This window comes from Pelmatolapia mariae, linkage group LG7 (assembly GCF_036321145.2).
Source record: "Pelmatolapia mariae isolate MD_Pm_ZW linkage group LG7, Pm_UMD_F_2, whole genome shotgun sequence".
In the NCBI taxonomy this organism is placed as follows: Eukaryota; Metazoa; Chordata; class Actinopteri; order Cichliformes; family Cichlidae; genus Pelmatolapia; species Pelmatolapia mariae.
Window position 1 is genome coordinate 2752385 of NC_086233.1, and position 18483 is coordinate 2770867.

The following is an 18483-nucleotide window of genomic DNA, read 5'->3' on the forward strand; positions in this document are numbered from 1 at the left end:
ATTCCTGGTTAAATAAAGGTTAAATAAATAAAAAATAAAATGTACACCAGGGATGTGAACACCAGGCCTCAAGGGCCGGTGTCCTGCAGGTTTTAGATGTGTTCTTGATCCAACACAGCTGATTTAAATGGCTAAATGACCTCCTCAGCATGTCTTGAGGTTTTCCAGAGGCCTGGTAATGAACTAATCATTTGATTCAGGTGTGTTGACCCAGGGTGAGATCTAAAACCTGCAGGACACTGACCCTTGAGGCCTGGAGTTGGACTCCCCTGCCCTACAGACTCTCTGATGCAGGGGTCCCCAATCCCAGTCCACGAGGGCCGGTGTCCCTGCAGGTTTTAGATGTGTCCTTGATCCATCACAGCTGATTTAAATGGATAAATTACCTTCTCAACATGTCTTGAAGGTCTCCAGAGGCCTGGTAATGAACTAATCATGTGATTCAGGTGTGTTGACCCAGGGTGAGATCTAAAACCTGCAGGGACACCGGCCCTTGTGGACTGGGATTGGGGACTCCTGCTCTGATGGCTGTAGCTTCTTTCAGCAGGATAATGCGCCCTGCCACAAAGCAGAAACTGATCAGCAATGATTTGGAGCAAAACAACGAGTTTAAAGTGTTGACTTGAGATGGGAGCATCTGTGGAATGTGGACAAACAAGGCTGATCCACGGAGGTCCCACCGAAGAGCTTACAGGACTTAAAAGATCTGTTGTAAACATCTTGGTGCAGACACCAGAGTGCAGACCACCTTCAGGGTCTACTCGACGGGTCAGGGGGACACGCAGGTGGTCACAGTGTGATGGGGAAAAATGAAAAAGAAACCACAATCCGCAGAAGAGTGTTTGTTTCCTCTAAATATTTTAACTCGACGTGTTTTGAATAACAGGAGTGAAAATGCCAAGTTTGTCTCTGGTTTTAGAAGCAAATATTCTTTATTATAACGCATCGTAAACATTGGTGTTATGCGTGTAAAATAAACTTGATGACAATGCAGCAAAAAGGCACTTTCACAGGACAAAACACTGAGGTGAGTCCCGGGATAGCAGTGAATAAATATCATTATTAATTAAAGGTAGTTTTGCATGTATAGAATAACGAGCAGGTTAACGTTATGTGGCTAACCACTGACAGCCTCCGCCCCCTCCCTCTGTTTACATCCCCACCCGCCGCTTCCTGTGCGCTTCCCGCTGCTGTGTCCGTGCTGTCGGCCCCCGGGGCTCACTGACCTTGTGTCTGTTCCCTCCGTCCAGCTGTATTGCCACTTTGGCCATTTTCATGGCATTTTGTAATGGTTTCACTCCGCTGTCAACTTTAGCCATGGTTACCCTGGTGCCCCTTCTTCGTTTTACGTTGGTTCCGCCTCTTCTTCCTCGTTTTTACAGGGTAGGCTACACAGCGCCCTCTACCGCTTCAGACTGTTTAGGCTGAATTACAGTTCAGTGTTAGTGTTATCTAGTGAGACCAGGACATAGTTCCTGGTGTTCAAGGCTATGCACGAATGTGTCCTTCTGCATCAGACGAACAGTCAGCAGAAGGACGCAGTTTTCTTCTTCTTCCGGCTCCCTTTAGGGGTCGCCACAGTGCATCATCTGCTTTCATCTTACCCCAGCATCCTCCTCTGTCACACCAGCCCTCTGCATGTCCACCTTCACTACTTCCATGAACCTTCTCTGAGGTCTTCCTCTTTTCCTCCTGCCTCTCAGCTCCATCTTCATCATCTTTTGCCCAATATATCGACTCTCCCTCCTCTGCACGTGTGTAAACCATCTCAGCCTCGGCCCTCTGACTTTCTCTTCAAACTGCTCAGCCTGAGCTGTCCCTCTGATGTATTCATTTCTAATCCTCTCCATCCTTGTCACTCTCAATGAGAATCTTATTGTCTTCAGTTCTTCCACCTCCAGTAAACCCGACATCAGAGCAGGTCTCACTACCATCCTGCAAACCTTCTCTTTCACTCTTGCTGCTAGCCTTCTGTCACACATCACCCCTGACACTGTAAATGATCTGGGATGTGGGGATCTGGTTCTTTTGGTGTAATGCTTTTTTTTTTTTTTCAGTTTATGCAGTGTATTTATATTTGACACAAACACTCATTATTTAGTCAAAGTCTTATATTTTAAACCGAGGTCCCTTGTCTTTGTGAGCCCTAACTTGCCACCGCAGAGTGAGCTATTCGCAGATTTTGATCTCAACTATGCTTCCCTTTGGACAATAAAAATTACACTGAGATGCTATAAAGAAATTGCTCATACTTACATGCCTGACCCTACATGCCTTTAACTGTATTATCGTGTGGTTATTATAATATTATTAAAATAAAAAATATAGCACAGTAACTTATAATTGCTAGCTCATAATTGCTGTTTGTAAGTAAATGATATCACATATAATAATTATTGTTGAAGCTTGTAAGATGTAATACATGTTAGTGTAAAACACAGAGTTTTTACATTTTGGCTTATCTACACATTAAACTTCATTCTGCTTGATAAAGTGTTTTATACATAAACAGTGGCCATAAAATAAACCCATCGTCCCCATATGAGAACATGCATTTAAAAATAATTCTTTTTTTTGTGCTTATCTGGTTAGACTAAACCAAAAAGCAATTAGAAATTGGAATTGCATGCCAAACGAGAGCTTGGGTGCATTGCTTGGTTTGGGTTTTGGTTTTTGAATAGGAAAAACATAAAAAGCAAACTGAAACCATGTGGAGTGCAGTCATGTAAAAACAAAAAGCACAGCAGATGTTTTCATCATATTGAAACAAGCAAACATTTGATTTAAAACAGAACCTACTTGTTTGATTTACTTGAACACCACCAAAAACACCAAAAACCTGTCAGGTGTTAAAATTCTGAGTAAACGTAAGTACACCTCTGAAACTACTATAGCCTCTTTAGCATACAGGCTCAGATATCAGTTTCTGAAAATGTTGACCACTCTTCCAAAAACAACTTTCATGAGGCGGATTAGAAACAGGATTGAAACCTGGGTTTTGAAATATCAGGTACAGCAAATGTAATTAGACAAAAATTACATCATGAAATTAAAACAAAAGTTACATTAAAACATGAAGTTGGTGTCATAAAATCAGTTTAATCCAAAAGTGAAATTATAAATGTAAAAAAAATACAACAAGCAATTTTAAAATAAGAGTACCACTAAGGAACAAGCACAGACATGAGAAATTAATACGATGACAAATGGTATTAAATACAAAATGACATTAAAGTCTGAACTTACAATAAATGACTTGAGAAATGTAAAATATATATAATTTTCATTTAAAAAAATGTGGCTGCACAAACCGGTGATACAAGACCGCCATCTAATGTGGAAGTGGGAACGTTACAAAGGATTTTTTTTTTTAGCGCAACTAAGGCAAGGTGCATGTGTGTGCGTGCGTGTGTGCATGCGTGTTTGTATTGCTATCACGATGGGAGAAGTGACCTTTGCAACACGTTCCTCCTCACTTACTATTTACAGATAAATACTACATGCTAGTGAAGTTCTCTGCATGTTGTCCAATAATTAACTTGTGGACTGATAGCACAGAAAGAAAAGGAAATGAGTGGGTGGAAGAGAAGAAAACCAAGTGAGTGAAGGTCAGAAACATGAGCTAAAGTAAAATCAGCAAAGAAAAAGGAAGGACACTGACTCAGCAGAAGCACTCTGAGGGGGAAAGAGGAAGAAGAAAGCCGTGACAGTGCGCGGTTGTGAACTGAGTGGCTTTTTTTTGTTGTTTTTCTCTTACGGTGGGGAAAATGTACTCTGTGGAGGACACACAGGTGGCCAGGAACGTTGAGCTGAATGACGGCTCTCGAATGCCACTGCTGGGTCTTGGGACATGGAAGGTAGCCCCATTTCTTTATCTGCATTTAACTTTGAGAAGTTGCTCAAGTGTTACTGTGTTTTCTCATGTATTGTTAAGAGTTACTATATGTTTACTAATGCTTTCTAATACATGCACAAGGCATACTTACTGATATTTGTGAAGGGAGGTGATTAGAAGGACTTGATTGTGACTGGCAGACACTGATCACTCTTTCAGGTGGCAGAGTCAAGTTTAATAATAAGACACATGCATCCAAACAGTGGTTTCAAAACTTTAGAGGTCGAAATTAATATTCAAACTTTATAATTACATATGAAGCCAGTAACTGGATCAAAGTTTTCCCTTACATGTGATTTAACACATATCCAAAAAAGCCTTAGATCAGGCAAATACCAAGTGTCTGTTGAGCCATCGAGTGGCTCAACAGACACATTTCTACACAGCAAACTGATGATTCTTATATGATATGATTTGCCACTTAAACTATTAACTATGGTTATCAGCAACTGATGTACATTTGCACACCACTTTGCTACCAAGCGGCAATCCAGATCCTCCATCCTGCTGTATCTGACATACAGTGGCGTGAGGTCACCCATTGGTCTTTGGCATTTTGAAGTCTAAATGTTGATGTTTTCACTGCTGCAGTTAGTATCTTAACAAGAAGCTTAACAAGAAGTTATCAGCTAATGTTAACATGCTTAGTTAGCAAGCTGATAAACAGCAGGGATGCAATGCACAGGTAGAGACAATTGGTGCTAAGTAACTAATAAAGTAGTCCAAACCAAAACTGAAGCCAAATCTTCTTGGTTTGTTTGTACCGCTTAGCATGCTGTATCATGTGTGAGATAATCAATGAAAAATGCCCATAAAAGCACAGTAGAGAAGTTCAGTTTAGTGACCTGCTGAGAAGAGGCCTATCAGACATTGGCATGACTGTCACCAATGGTGTTGCTTGACTTCATGCACATCTGTGATGTTATTTTGACCCTCTCAACTTTGTATTATCTGTTGTATTATCTATCTCACATAAATTCTCTCTACATTGGTGTAAATGTGCCCAGGAACCAAGAGTAAGGTTAGCAGACACTAACTCTACTGTCCTGCTTGTTGCAGTCCTCTCATCTGTCCCCGACCTCGATCCAGGGTGCAGTAGAGACTGGCATCGCGGCTGGATACCGCCACATAGATACTGCCTACAGTTATCAAAACGAGGTGGACATTGGAAAGGCTCTGCGCTCCAAGATGCAGCAGGGCATCATCCGCCGTGAGGATATGTTTATTGTCAGCAAGGTGGGAAAGTAGTTGGTGGTAGAGGTGGGATAGCATGAGGAGGAAGAGTCCGAACTTCTTATTTGTCCTTTCCAATCTGTTTCTTTTCCTTTTTTTCTGTTAGATTGACCAGGACATGTCCTTCAATGCACATATTAAACAAATATGTAAGACTGCTTTCTTCCATTTGTGCAACATCTCTAAAGTTAGAAATATCCTGTCTCAGAGTGACGCTGAAAAACTAGTTCATGCCTTCATTACTTCCAGGCTGGACTACTGTAATTCATTATTATCAGGAAGTCCTAAAAACTCCCTGAAAAGCCTTCAGTTAATCCAAAATGCTGCAGCAAGAGTCCTGACAGGGACTAGAAAGAGAGAGCAGATTTCTCCTGTATTGGCTTCCCTTCATTGGCTTCCTGTTAAATCCAGAATTCAAAATCCTGCTGCTCACATACAAGGTCTTAAATAATCAGGCCCCATCTTATCTTAATGACCTTGTAGTACCATATCACCCTATTAGAGCACTTCGCTCTCACACTGCAGGCTTACTTGTTGTTCCTAGAGTATTTAAAAGTAGAATGGGAGGCAGAGCCTTCAGTTTTCAGGCCCCTCTTCTGTGGAACCAGCTTCCAGTTTGGATTCAGGAGACAGACACTATCTCTACTTTTAAGATTAGGCTTAAAACTTTCCTTTTTGCTAAAGCATATAGTTAGGGCTGGACCAGGTGACCCTGAATCCTCCCTTAGTTATGCTGCAAGAGACGTAGGCTGCCGGGGGATTCCCATGATGCACTGGGTGTTTCTTCTTCAGTCACCTTTTTTTGGACCCACATTGAGCTGATATTTCATTAGTTATTATTAATCTCCGGCTCTCTTCCACAGCATGTCTTTTGTCCCATCTTCCTCCCCTCTCCCCCAGCCAGTTGCGGCAGATGGCCCCGCCCCTCCCTGAGCCTGGCTCTGCTTGAGGTTTCTTCCCGTTAAAAGGGAGTTTTTCTTTCCACTTTTGCCAAAGCACTTGCTCATAGGGGTCATATGATTGTTGGGGTTTTCTTTGTCTGTAAAAATGAATTGAATTATTATTTAAAAGTACCCAGATTTATGCATCACGATGCTGTATGTTAATGTTTATCTCACTGTGCTTTAACTTTTCTAGCTGTGGTGTACCCATCATGCCCCAGAAGACATCCCTGTGTGCCTCAATAAGTCCCTAAGTGATCTCCAACTGGACTACCTGGATCTTTATCTTGTGCATTTCCCTGTTGGCCTGAAGGTTGAGCAGAGATTTTCAATTCTGACAGTTTCACTGTCCTTTATTCTGCCATTCTTCATTTGGCTTTGACTTAAAAATAAGTTAATCTTCTGGAATAGTCGACCTTCAGGAGTCAACCATGTATTCAATTCCCATTCAGGCAAATTGGAGATAAAACTGGAGACATCTGTTAAACTCACTTTAACAATAAAGACATTTTAGGCAAATTTATTCAAGGCAGTTTTTATTTAACCAAAAAAAAAGAAAATCAGAGGATTCTTACTGCTTCCATGGGAATTAAGAGTTTAAGCAGGAGCTAGGTGCTGGTAACCAAATCAGCAAGCATGAGCACCTCTGTAAAAGAAGACATTGTGGAAGTGTGCTGGTCTAGAATATTCAGGTGTGTGTTTTAACAAATGCCAAAAAGGAAAGATATCGGCAGTGATCTTAGAGGAGGAACTACCCATCAATCTGGGAATGTTATTGCTGCTAAAAACAGCTGAACGAGCTTCTGAAACATTGGATTCAGTTTTTCATATACTGCTTCTGCATCCTGGCTTAGGTTTGGTTAAATCGACACGGTGTAATGTGTCAGGAGTTGTTGTTCATGTATTTAAAAATACACTGCTCAAAAAATGAAAGGAAAGCCTTAGAACTGAAAGAGGGTGCACTGTGGGGAAAGGAGATGTGCCATTTGTCTGATGGACTTTTAATTTCACTGCAGAAAATGGGTGATGAGCTTTTCCCAAAGAAGGATGGAAAGATGGTGACCTCTGACGTAGACTACGTAGATGTGTGGAGGGTAAGAAGATACAGTCTGTATGCTTGTTTGAATAACAGCACTGAATAATCATAAGAGTAAATGTTAATGACAGATAAATGGACCATAAATGATAATAAAATGGTCAAAGTAAATACTTATGACCCAGATGTGAACTGTGAGTCATATAAATACAGCTCCATACATCATTTAACTAAATTCTTATAGAATCTTTTACATTTTTATCTGTGATTTAACTGATATTAAAAGCAGATTTTTTTTCAGGCAAACTAAATTGTAAAAAGTTGTGTTGTGTTTGCAGGGGATGGAAGCACTGCAAGCCTCGGGGAAAGTAAAGAGCATCGGTGTGTCCAACTTCAGCATCCTGCAGCTGGAGAGACTCCTCGCTCTGTGCAGGGTTCCCCCTGCGGTCAATCAGGTACTGCAGATGTGTCCATTTACATTCACTGAAGCTGTGAAGGCTCATTTCCACGAGCGCTACAACATCTCCTAGTTCATTTTGTAATTAACTGGTGTTTGTACAAAGATGTAGCATGTTCCCAGAGGTTTGTTTCTACGTTTACAATCAATCCCATTATATGTTATACATAAAAAAACTTTTCCAAAACTTTTGCACCTAACTAGCCTCAGACTGTTCATCACAGAAACACAGTTTTAAGGTCTGAAACACGAGGCTTGATTGCACAACATGTGCTTCTACAGTTTTGGCATTGGTTAATCAGTTTTCAAATGATGTAATGAATTCTCTCTCTCTCTCTCTCTCTCTCTGTTACACACACACTCATTGTCTTATCTTAGTGAGGACATCTCATTGACATTATGCTTTCCCTAGCCACTTACCCTAACCATCAAAAATGAATGCCTAAACTTGTGGGGACCAAAGTGCTGGTCCCCACAAGTTTAGTAGCACGCCAATTTTCTGTCCTCACAAAGATGTCTAAATATTTACACACACACACACACATGTGGTTGTGTAAGACATTTTATGAGTACCATTTCCATTTATTGTCAGTCTGTTTGAGCCGGTTATTAATTGGTAAGTGTAACAGCTGCTTAACTGATAGCTGATTTGAAATTGATCACTCTGATTGGTGGTTTTGGATTTCCTTTCATTTTCTGCCTACCAGCGTAGCCATCATCCTTTGTGTGTGAGGAACAAGATCAGATCATTGCAGTGTTAGCACACTGCTGCTGAGGAAATTCATTAGTGCTGTTTGCCTCCTCACATCACATTTATTTTAAATCAGAGCTCTTCATTTTTTGTATTTTGCATCACTGCTGTAACACACTTTCCTAGAATTTGGGGTTAATAAATGATTTAACATCTCTTATTTTTTCAGCTAGCTGTATATAGAATGTAGTCATCGTGGTAACTTTAACTGCTTTTTAATGACACAGATGGAAGCAATTTAAGGTTAAGGAGATATGGTGCATTGAAATTTCTGCCTTGTCTTCTCAGACAACAGTCCCACACCCTGACAGTGACAGGAGGGACTTGAGGGACTTCCATTAATAAAGTGGAGGGTTGTCCACTTTATTAATGGAAGACAAAAGTGCTTCAGGTTTTGTGGAATTTTTGAAAAAAGAAAAAAAAAAAGTCATCAGTGGGTTATTCAATTTGATCAGCTCTAAGATGCCTAAAAACATTTATTTTACTCTTTAAAGCCTTTTTACAGTATAAGTATCAGCTGCTAACACCATTAGCTTTTGTAGCTGACCTATCGACCTCCAACCACCAAATAACAGGCTAGGTCCAGCAGCAGCAACAATCCCACTGCAGTTTCTCCAGAAATCAATTGTGTTTAAGTCAGTCACTATCAGTCCTGAACTAAGTTGTCAGACTTCTTATGACAGTGTGGAGTTTTGGAAAGCCATATTTAGTAAGGACTAGTAAACTTTTTTTTTTTCAATTTAGTTGCTCAAAGTTGGACTTTGTTTTCCTGCATTCGTGAATCAGTCAGGAGCTGAATTATTATGATTGTGCAGATTCTTCCAGTGTCAGGTTCTTTTTCTTGTGATAATGTCACATGTGTTTTCTGTAAAGTGATAAATTGTGAGCTACTGAAACATTTTAGAGTTAGTGTCTCGACTGTTGTACGTCTACTTGTCATCCACAGGTGGAGCTACATCCTTACCTGATCCAGACAGATATGATAGAGTTCTGCAAATCCAAGAACATTGCCTTGACAGCCTACAGCCCCTTCGGTTCACCTGGGAGACCCTCAGAACTGTAAGAGGTCTTGCCTCATGATCCACACCGACAACCAAATCAGAAAAACAGACACGGAGAACTTTTTGTTCTTTAAATGTTTTAAACCTTTATTATATATACAGATATATAACATATCTCCAAGGCTGAGAAGATAAAAAAAGAGATGTTTTTTGAATATTTTTAAAAGTTCGGCCAGTAAACTGACTCATAGGAAGTAAAGGTCATAACAAACTTGCTGTGCAGAATCTGGATCTCATTTTGATGAAGTGCAAACTAATTTATGGAATTCGACTATTGGGGTAGGGAAAAATTGAAAAATGGATGTAAATATATCCTGATATTTAGGATGGTTTTCATGGCACAAACATAAACACATGCACTAATTATAATGGTGTGGTCCTCTTAAGTTGCAGATATATTTTATCTCAGTGGTTCTTTTGTGTCCCCATATTAGTTTGTCTCTTTCCGTTTGGTAGAGCTAACTTTATGTCTCTTTGTGGTCTGCATCTTTTAGATATATGCAGCTAACAGTAGCTAATAGCTACATCCAACAGAGGCCTTGTTCATCTCTTAAGCCGTCTTCATAAATCCTTCCCTGTCACAGGTTAAGAGAAGACACAGATCCATATAAGCTGCTGGAGGACCCAGTCATTGCTGATATCGCCAAGAAGCACAAACGCAGTCCTGCACAGGTCAGGTTGAGAAAGTGTGTGTGTGTGTGTGTGTGTGTGTGTGTGTGTGTGTGTGTGTGTGTGTGCGCGCACTCGTTAGTTAGTAACAGTGAACTTTTCTCAGGTCCTGCTGAGGTACCATGTGCAGCAGGGTGTTGCAGTCATCCCCAAGAGTGAAAAGCCTCACCACATCCTTGAAAACACAAAGGTAAGAAACCATTGTAGCTCTGGTGAGACAAAGATGCTTACCATGATTTTCTCGGTGGACGTATTAAACCTGCATTCTTTTTAACGACCACCAGGGGGCAGGCCCTCTGGTTGACTCGCTGCACCATTGTGTGGTACAAATTGTTATTACACAAAAGGCCCCAGTTCAATTTCAGTTGACAGCGCCTCAGCAAATTGTATAGTTTTAGTTCAGGAGTATAGTGTAAGTATATTTAGAGCCTCGTTGTCGGTTTCCCTGCAGATCTTTGACTTCAGTCTGACTGAAGAAGACATGAGTGCTCTGAAGGGACTGAACCGAGGGTGGAAGGCCTGTGCAATTGAAGAGTAAGTGAACCACCTGCCTGCTGTAGCTGCATTCTCCAGCATCAAACCAATGATTGCTCTTTTGTCTCTCAGAATCAAGTCTCACCCGTACTACCCCTTCACCTGAGAGAGAAGACGCCACAACGACCAACGCTGGAGCATCCATCAGTGACCTGTTTACTAATAACGATGAAATGTTTAGAATGATAAGCTCGCTTTGCTTTTTTAATGTTTAATGTTTTTTTTAATTAAAGAAAAAATGTACAAATGCACAAACGAATACTTCTGAAATGATATTATGAAAAAAACTGCAGTACTAATGAATGCAGCTTTTGCTTCAAAGGCAGAGATTACATCTTTTATAAAACATTCACGTTTAATCCTAAAAGCAAGAACAAAAAAAAAAAAAACTCTTTTAAATGAGCCGTCTGCAGCTCGTTCTGTTTCCTGTATTTGTTCCCTTAGAGGAATATCAAATCTCTGATTCTTCCCAAATACACTACTTCTAGGGAACCTTAACCGTGCATAACCAGTTTTATCTGTTTTAGTAGTCGACAGCTTAAATGTCAACAAATCAGGCTCGTTAACAGACGACTGACATCTTGTTCCACACGCTGCACTCGCATTATGTAAAGTCCACATTTCAGTGGAACTACAGAGCACCAAACAGCTATGCAGTTATGAGACAGTGAGTGGCAGCGACAGATACAACACTGATTAAGTCAGATGCAGCAAGAAAAGGAGGCGGGTTGCAAAGCGGCATCCATACTCAGAGAGATGTGTGAATAAAAGCGTCAGCTGCGCCATGAGGAGGTGTTGGCTGCCACTGAGAGTAGCTGATCTGCTGGGATTGTGGCTGAGCTTGACTTTGTGGCCTGCCTGCACTGTAAACAGACTGGAGAGTCGCGGACTCCTATTGGGCAGCGGGACCCAAGTCCGCTGGTCACCGTGTCGGTCGTAGTACAGAATAATGGCTCCTCCATCTGGATTCTGAGCTGCTGCAAGCCCTCGATTCATGACTTTACAAAGCCAGACAAACTGTCCAGTGCTGAAGACAAATGTATATAAATTCAGGACAGACTGTTGATCACATGACGCAGTTTTCTGTCAACACTTATCTAACCAGTGTGCTCCAGAAAGATTTCCTCCTTACAGCTCTGACTTTGTCCTCTGGGTGAGGATGAGAGTCATGTAGGAGACTTAAAGTCTTGATCTGTTCAAGTGCATGTGAAGTCCATCCGTGCTGTTACGAAGGCTCTAAACTTCCATTCACCCCAGGCTCCATCTTCTTCTGTGGCGAGGCTGACAGCGGCGGAGGCTTCACGGTGCACACGCATGCCGAAGCCCCTGCTATGCATTTGGGCAGGTCGGGCCCTCTGGACCACGCCCCCTTGTCTAGGTCGTATACCTGTGTGGCTCTGGAGAACGCCATGCTCTCCCAGCTGAAGCCCCCGAGAACATAGATCCTACCTGCCCACACAGCGAGCCCCGCCTCGCTGTTGGGCAGCAGCAGCGGCGCAATCTGGGTCCACTGGTTGCTGCGTGGGTCGTAGGACTCCACCTGCAGGATGTCGAAGCGTTCCGAGGTGTCCTCGTGGTCGTCGCTGCCTCCGATGGCATAGATTAGGTTGTCGAGGGAGGCCATGCAGTGCCAGCCCCGGGCCAGAGACATGGGTTGGCGTTCCACCCACACATCGCCATCCCGCAACGGATTGTAGCTCAGGACGTCCCGGCGGTATGGGCCGATCTGATAGTTGTGACCGCCCGAGATGTAGACGACGCCACGGTGGACCGTACCAGCGTGACCGTAAGTAAGCCTGCAAAACACAAACAGTTTTTTACATGTGTGGCGTGTAAACGCAGTCCTCACAGCTCAGCTATCAGAGATAATCCTCAATCAAAGAGGCGGAGTCAGCAGTAACCTGGGCAGTCCTGCCACGTAGGACCAGCAGTCCTCAGCAGGGCAGTAGACCTCCACTGACGACAAAGCTCCGGTATCATTCCTCCCTCCCACAGCGATCAGGTACTCTCCCACGGTCCCCAGGTAGAAGTCCACTCGCCGCTGGTTCATCGGAGCACCCTGCAAAAACACGCTGTTCGTGAGTCTGGGCTGCTAAACGACCTCAGACTATCAAAGCGGCTGGAGGGAAGGGACTTTTCTACACTCTACCCTGGTCCACTGGTTGTGGCGGGGGTCATATCTGTACAGAAGGTTACAGGCAGCGTCTCCACCGTTGTCCCTGGACGAGCTCCCGCCGGCGGTGAAGATGAAACCTCCCAGGACTGCCAGGCAGTGGTGGCTCCGCTGGGCCGGCAGCTCAGTCTCTACCTTCCAGCTCCCCGTTTCAGCGTCCAGACAGGAAACGCTAGCGCTAAGCTCCTCCCCACGCTCGGAAACCTCAAAAAACAAGAGAAGTCTAGCTGTGAAGCTTCCAGGTTTCACTTTTCAGACAGCAGTGGAGACACGTTTTTATATTTTAAGTCTCAAGATTAAAATACTAACACTGAAATCATATCACAGTAAGTGTCAGGTGTGAAGACATCAGGTCTAAAGCAGGTTTAACATGATGTTCACGTGAAATCATGAAATCAGCTTCTGTACCTCTCCTCCAATGAGCAGCAGTCTCTCCACTCCCCCCCTCACTGTGGTGCGTCCAGTTTGCAGGAGTGGTTGAGCGCTGGTCCTGGCGTGGTATGCCAGCGCCTCCTCCACCAGGGCCTCACAGCCGGCCTCCTCGGGCAGCAGAGCTCGCACATCTGGAAGCACCCTGCTCATGAGGTCTGCCACCGGGATCAGAGGGAACCGGATGTGGGAGAGGAGCTGCCTGGCATGGGAGGTCCGCTCGGGCGTCTGGCTGAGCCACTGCAGCGAGGCCTGGAGAAGCGCCTGCTCGCTGTCGTGCTGAACCTGGCGATGAAGAAAGGGGCTCTCAGAATGCTAACCTTGCTTTTGATTTCAGCTCGTCTGCTGAGCCGTGGTGAGAACGTCTCACCTGGCCACTGGAGAGGTAGGAGTTGAGTTTGTGGAAAGGAATGTCGCGCAGGAAGTCCGGGGTGAAAGAGAGCGTGGAGAAATGTTTGAGGATGAAGCGGTCGATGAAGGCACTGAGTCGCTCCAGGCTGTAGAGCAGCGCCAGCTCCTGCAGGTACAGGTAGTTGTCCTCGCTCACCTCTGTCTCCAGGAACTGGCAGCAGAAATCCACCGCTCGCCATACCTGAACAATGCACGAGTTTTTATAGGTAACATTAATTATCACCACCAATTGATTTTTAACAGTTAAACAAGTGATTTTAACAGGTGATTAAACCTCTCGCACTACAAACACAGAAATTCTTAGACATATTATTTTCCTGATAATTTAGTTTAAATGCTCCAAAAGGAGAAGTTCAGTCAAACAGGTCACCCCTCTAACTTTAAGCCTTAACAGTATCTAAACTGATGAGCTATAAAAAAAAAATCACCTACTGTATATTTTTCATGAAGAGAAAACTACTCGAAAACCATTTTTTGTACCAGGCTGTAAAGTATTTTTTTAATATGGGAGTCTACTGAGATTGACTCACTTTTAGGGTCAGCCCCAAGTGGCCATCAGAGGAAGTGCAGTTTTTGGCCCTTTCCCTCATCAGCCCCAGAAGTTGCCGCTTGGCCTGCGTCGTTAAACCTAACAGCTCGCTGGTTGCTTACCTGCAGGAGGTGAGCAGCTTCCAGCACATAGTCAATGTTTCCTCCGTCCAGTGGCAGCTCGCCGCTGTACAGGAAGTCCACCACCGCCTTCAGACCCATGAAGGACATCCCGACCAGCTCCACCTGCAGATAGGAAGAACACATGCTTGTACTCTATTCCATTTACAACTTCAGTACAACTAAGATAGAAACAAAGGCTCCCACAAATGATCCACATTGTTTTTAATCTGACTTTTTAATATATTATTTTACGTACATAAATAAGCTAATTTCCTGAAGCATCAATGAAACATCTGAAAGCTTTTTTCACAGCGTTGCCTGCATACCTCCTGCTGGTGCTCCTCCTTCATGCCCAAAGTAAACATAGCATTGAAATACGGGCTGGAGACCGCCAGCAGGGCTCGGTGAGCGGGGACGCGCTCGTCTTCAGCCACGAGGACCACATCGCAGAACTGGCCGTGCTGCCGCTGCTCGTTGAGGCCCTGCAGCACTTCAGCGGCATGATCCACCCAGCGGAAAACCTGCAAACACAGACAACATCACCCTGACCACAACTCTTTACTCCAAACGGCTGTGTGCCCGCTCCCAGGAGCCTCCTCAGAAACCTTGTTGAAAAGAACCAGGCTGCCTTTCTTCTTCTTTTTGCCTGCTTACTTTTGCACATTCCTCCTGATTCACACCCCAGATAAAACCAACTGCTGCCAAACTTCAGATGGAAGTTCTTGGCACTCGCAGTGTTACTGTACAAGCAGTAGAGAGAGATCTGCTGAGCTTTTCATTGTCTGATTTTGTCTCTCATGCTAGAAATGAGCTGACTTCTCAACTTACCAGAGGGATGAAATCAGTCCCCAGATCCTCTGCACTTTGGATAGACAACTGTCTACAACTATTAGTCGATTAACCTGAAGCTACTTTACAGACCATGCGATAATTTTTAACAATAATAACACTGACCTTAGACGATTCGCTAATCCGCTGGGGTCGACACACTCGGCTCGATTTGTCCATTACATCCCCCCAGGAAGGCATCATCTAAAGCACACGCACACAGGTTTTACTGTAATTCTCTCACAACTATTAACTAATTAATAAGTTACTCAAATAATGCATCACATTGTTTAACTGATTCAGTTATTTTCAAGAAAAAATGGAAGTCAAACAAAACAAGAGATCTGAGGATATTCCCTTCAGCTTTGACTCTGATGTTTGATTTATTGCCCAGTAATAAGAAAAATCGTTCATAAGCGTGCGGGGGTGGCTGCTTTTAGTTTCACTATGTGTCTGGAACACGTTCAATAATCATGTTGGTACAGGACCTGTAACAGTTCAAGAGATCAACAAGTCTTTGGTGTTTGATGTGAGAGTTGAACGAGCATGCTGGAGTCTGAGTCTCATCTGAAATAGGAGCTCTGATGCTTTAGATCACAGATATTATGAACCACACTCAGTTGAGGGTTCACGGCCCTTCCTAAACACAGGAAGAGGAGACAAGCTAGAGCCGCGGCTCTCGGGCCTTTAGCGAGATGAGATACATACAGCTGAAAAGCCCAGACGAGAAGCCGTGTCACTGCCGCAGAGCCACTGACAGCAGCGCTTCCACGCGGACCTGAGGCGGGTCAGAAGGCGGCTGGCTCCTCTGTTATTCCGTCAGCAGCAGCATCTATGGGTCCCGCAAGACAGCCAAAGAACAAACTGCCGCATTTTGTCCAGGAAGCAATAAAATGCTTCAAACTTCGCTCTTCGTCCACCGTCTTCTTACAGAGACTTATTACCGATGACACATGCTGTATTGGACCACAAAAACAGCTGGAGCAAGCAGCCAGGTGGAGTTAGCTTAGCCGCAGGTTAAACATCAACTGAACTTCCGGTTTGAGTTTTCAGAATAAACTCTTGCATGTTTATTTATTGGTGGTTTACGTTTACAAGCTATGAGCTTACAGATGAATAGAAAATATGTATTTATAAATATTTGCTAATTTTTGTTGGAAGGAAAATATTTGCTTATTTTGTGTATTGAAAAACCAGAGGGCTCTGAGAAGCTGAAGAGATATTGAAATCTTTGGAAACTTTTGGACCTGCATCAAATAATAATAATAATAATAATAATAATAATAATAATAATTATTATTATTATTATTATTATTATTATTATTATTATTATTATTATTATAATAATTATTATTATTATTATTATTATTATTATTATTATTATAGTAGTAGTAGTAGTAAGTTCGATTTACCAGACAAGACTAAAAGCTAAACGCAGTGTTCAAAAAAAACTTTTTGAGGCTTCGTTTTATTTTGAAGTCAACGACTTTAGGCCGGATGTTGTTATTTACATCAACACATTATGAAGGCCATTGAGTTACCAATAACAACGCCAAACGGTACTGTGCAAAAGTCTTGCGCCACCCGTCTTTTCTCTACGTTATACGAGCATATCGGGAAATAGAAAGAAAGGAAACAACGTTGCTAAAGATCACCTTCAAAAACATTACAAGTCTGGCTCCTTTGAAACAAAAGGAGGTGGTTCAAGACTTTTGTGCGGTACTGTAGATAAACAGCTGCTAAATGAATGAATGAATGAATATATTAAAGAGATAAACGGAGGCCTATCGGGTGGCAGGACTGTCACAATGTCACTGTTTTATGACACAGTTAACCTCGATTAATAATCTGAAAGAAAACAATAAACAATGTGGGCATGAATGTCCGAGTGCAGCACACTGGTGACCTGTCCAGGGTTTACCCTGCCTCCTAAATTTGTCAAATAAAGTTTGTCCCGTTCAGGGAAAATGAGTTACACAGAGAAAGGAAGTGGACTTCTATGAAAAGCCCCAAAAGCTATTGATAAAAGACATGATAAGATCATTTATTTTTATTCAATTATTTTTATGAGTAATATATTTATTTTGAATATGTTTGGTACACAGTTAAAACATGGAGCAATTTTGCCTCTTTTACGTCATAGAGTTGACTGCACATGTGCAGTATCCTCCCACACGTGCCCTATGGGAGGAACACGAACAGGTGGATGAAGTGCGATGCTGTGGGGAATGCTTGGCTCAGAAACTTGGCTCCTGGTTACTGTGATGGAGTAACTCCCATCACGGCAGCAGTGTTCCTTGTGCAATAATGTTTATAGATGCTAACTCTAGCTTCCTAGTCCACAGCAGCCACTTCGTTTTTTTAACTCAGTGTTTCTGGTGCAAAAAGTAGCTTCTGTAGTGAAATGCGAATCTAAGAAAACTCTCCGAACTGTGATGTTTTGAAGTTAAGGCTAAAAAAAGATAAAAGTTATGAACAAAGTACCACTGCTGTTTGGACAGCTCCTTAGTAGAAAAGCTGCTCTGAGAACAGAGGACTTTAAATACAGTTTCTTTAGCAGTGGAAACAATGGAAGGAAGCAGTTCTGTCAGAAGGCCCCACAAGCACGGCCTTTCTGTGATTAAAGTAAGGACACAACATTTATCAAGCTGTCATATTCATATTTAGGATGTTTAATAAGGAGAGAACATCTCTCTCTCTCTCTCTCTCTCTCTCTCTCTCTCTCTCTCTCTCTCTCTCTGCAGCCTGCATGTAACAGCAGGTGCAGACTGTGAGACAGACAGATGGAGATGAGGCTGGAGAGACAGAAGACATAACCAGCCCCCCTCCTGCAGTCTAACATAGCTATTTGTGTGGTTATTGCGGACCACTGAGTCTAAGTTTGCAGGAAAGATTAATGAAAGCTTGTGACTAGTGATGTGCGGATCGATCCTGAAATATCGATTCCTCCGATACCAATCATTTATGTTCTAGAATCGATTCTCACATTAAAATATCGATATTTTAGTAATTTAGGGTAAATTTGTAGTTTATCATTAACAGGAACACAGTGGAAAGAAACTATAACATTTGGATTGTCTGCAAAGGAACTACTTCCTCTTCCGCCTTTCATAGTCATGAGCGAAATACGGCTGTATAAATGTGTCCCTTGGCGTGCGCACTCACAACAATGGCTGAGCGTAATTGGAGTCATGTGCAGACGTATTTTACCTCCACAAACAGCTGAGACGTGGTTTGCGATACATGTGGCAAAAAAGTGAGGTGTTGTGGCAACACCACTAACCTTGTCAAACACCTCAGAGTAAATCATATCACAGAATATGACGAGCGTATGTTGAGGCGAATTGAAGAGGAGGAGAGGGACAGGTGCTGCTAGGGCGAGACAGACGTCTCTCATGGAGTCCTTTAGTGCTG

The 18483-nt window shown here is 42.8% G+C and overlaps 3 protein-coding genes across 4 annotated transcripts in view; 1 reads left to right on the forward strand and 2 right to left on the reverse strand.

The window, feature by feature from the left end:
- Positions 1-1337, reverse strand: part of vps9d1 (VPS9 domain containing 1) — a 33781-nt gene extending 32444 nt beyond the window's left edge. For both annotated transcript variants that reach the window (XM_063477560.1, XM_063477562.1), the window contains exon 1: positions 1227-1337. In XM_063477560.1, the coding sequence (XP_063333630.1) occupies positions 1227-1319 (93 nt within the window). In that variant the 5' untranslated portion in view covers positions 1320-1337. The remainder of the gene's footprint in view (positions 1-1226) is intronic.
- A 2401-nt stretch (positions 1338-3738) lies between these two features.
- Positions 3739-10753, forward strand: zgc:56622 (uncharacterized protein LOC326033 homolog). Its single transcript, XM_063477564.1, has 10 exons — positions 3739-3857; positions 4955-5131; positions 6266-6382; positions 7086-7163; positions 7444-7560; positions 9260-9372; positions 9959-10046; positions 10150-10233; positions 10495-10577; positions 10650-10753. Exons 1-10 carry the CDS (start codon positions 3768-3770, stop codon positions 10681-10683), a joined length of 981 nt encoding a protein of 326 aa, XP_063333634.1. The 5' UTR covers positions 3739-3767; the 3' UTR covers positions 10684-10753.
- Positions 10754-11800: 1047 nt separating this feature from the next.
- klhl36 (kelch-like family member 36) lies at positions 11801-16079 on the reverse strand. The gene is made up of 9 exons (XM_063477563.1): positions 15778-16079; positions 15196-15273; positions 14568-14762; positions 14242-14364; positions 13550-13771; positions 13159-13464; positions 12727-12954; positions 12479-12636; positions 11801-12373 (listed from the first exon to the last, which is right to left on the reverse strand). The coding sequence occupies exons 2-9, from the start codon at positions 15271-15273 to the stop codon at positions 11803-11805; spliced, it is 1881 nt and encodes a 626-aa protein (XP_063333633.1). The 5' UTR covers positions 15778-16079; the 3' UTR covers positions 11801-11802.
- Positions 16080-18483: the final 2404 nt, after the last annotated feature.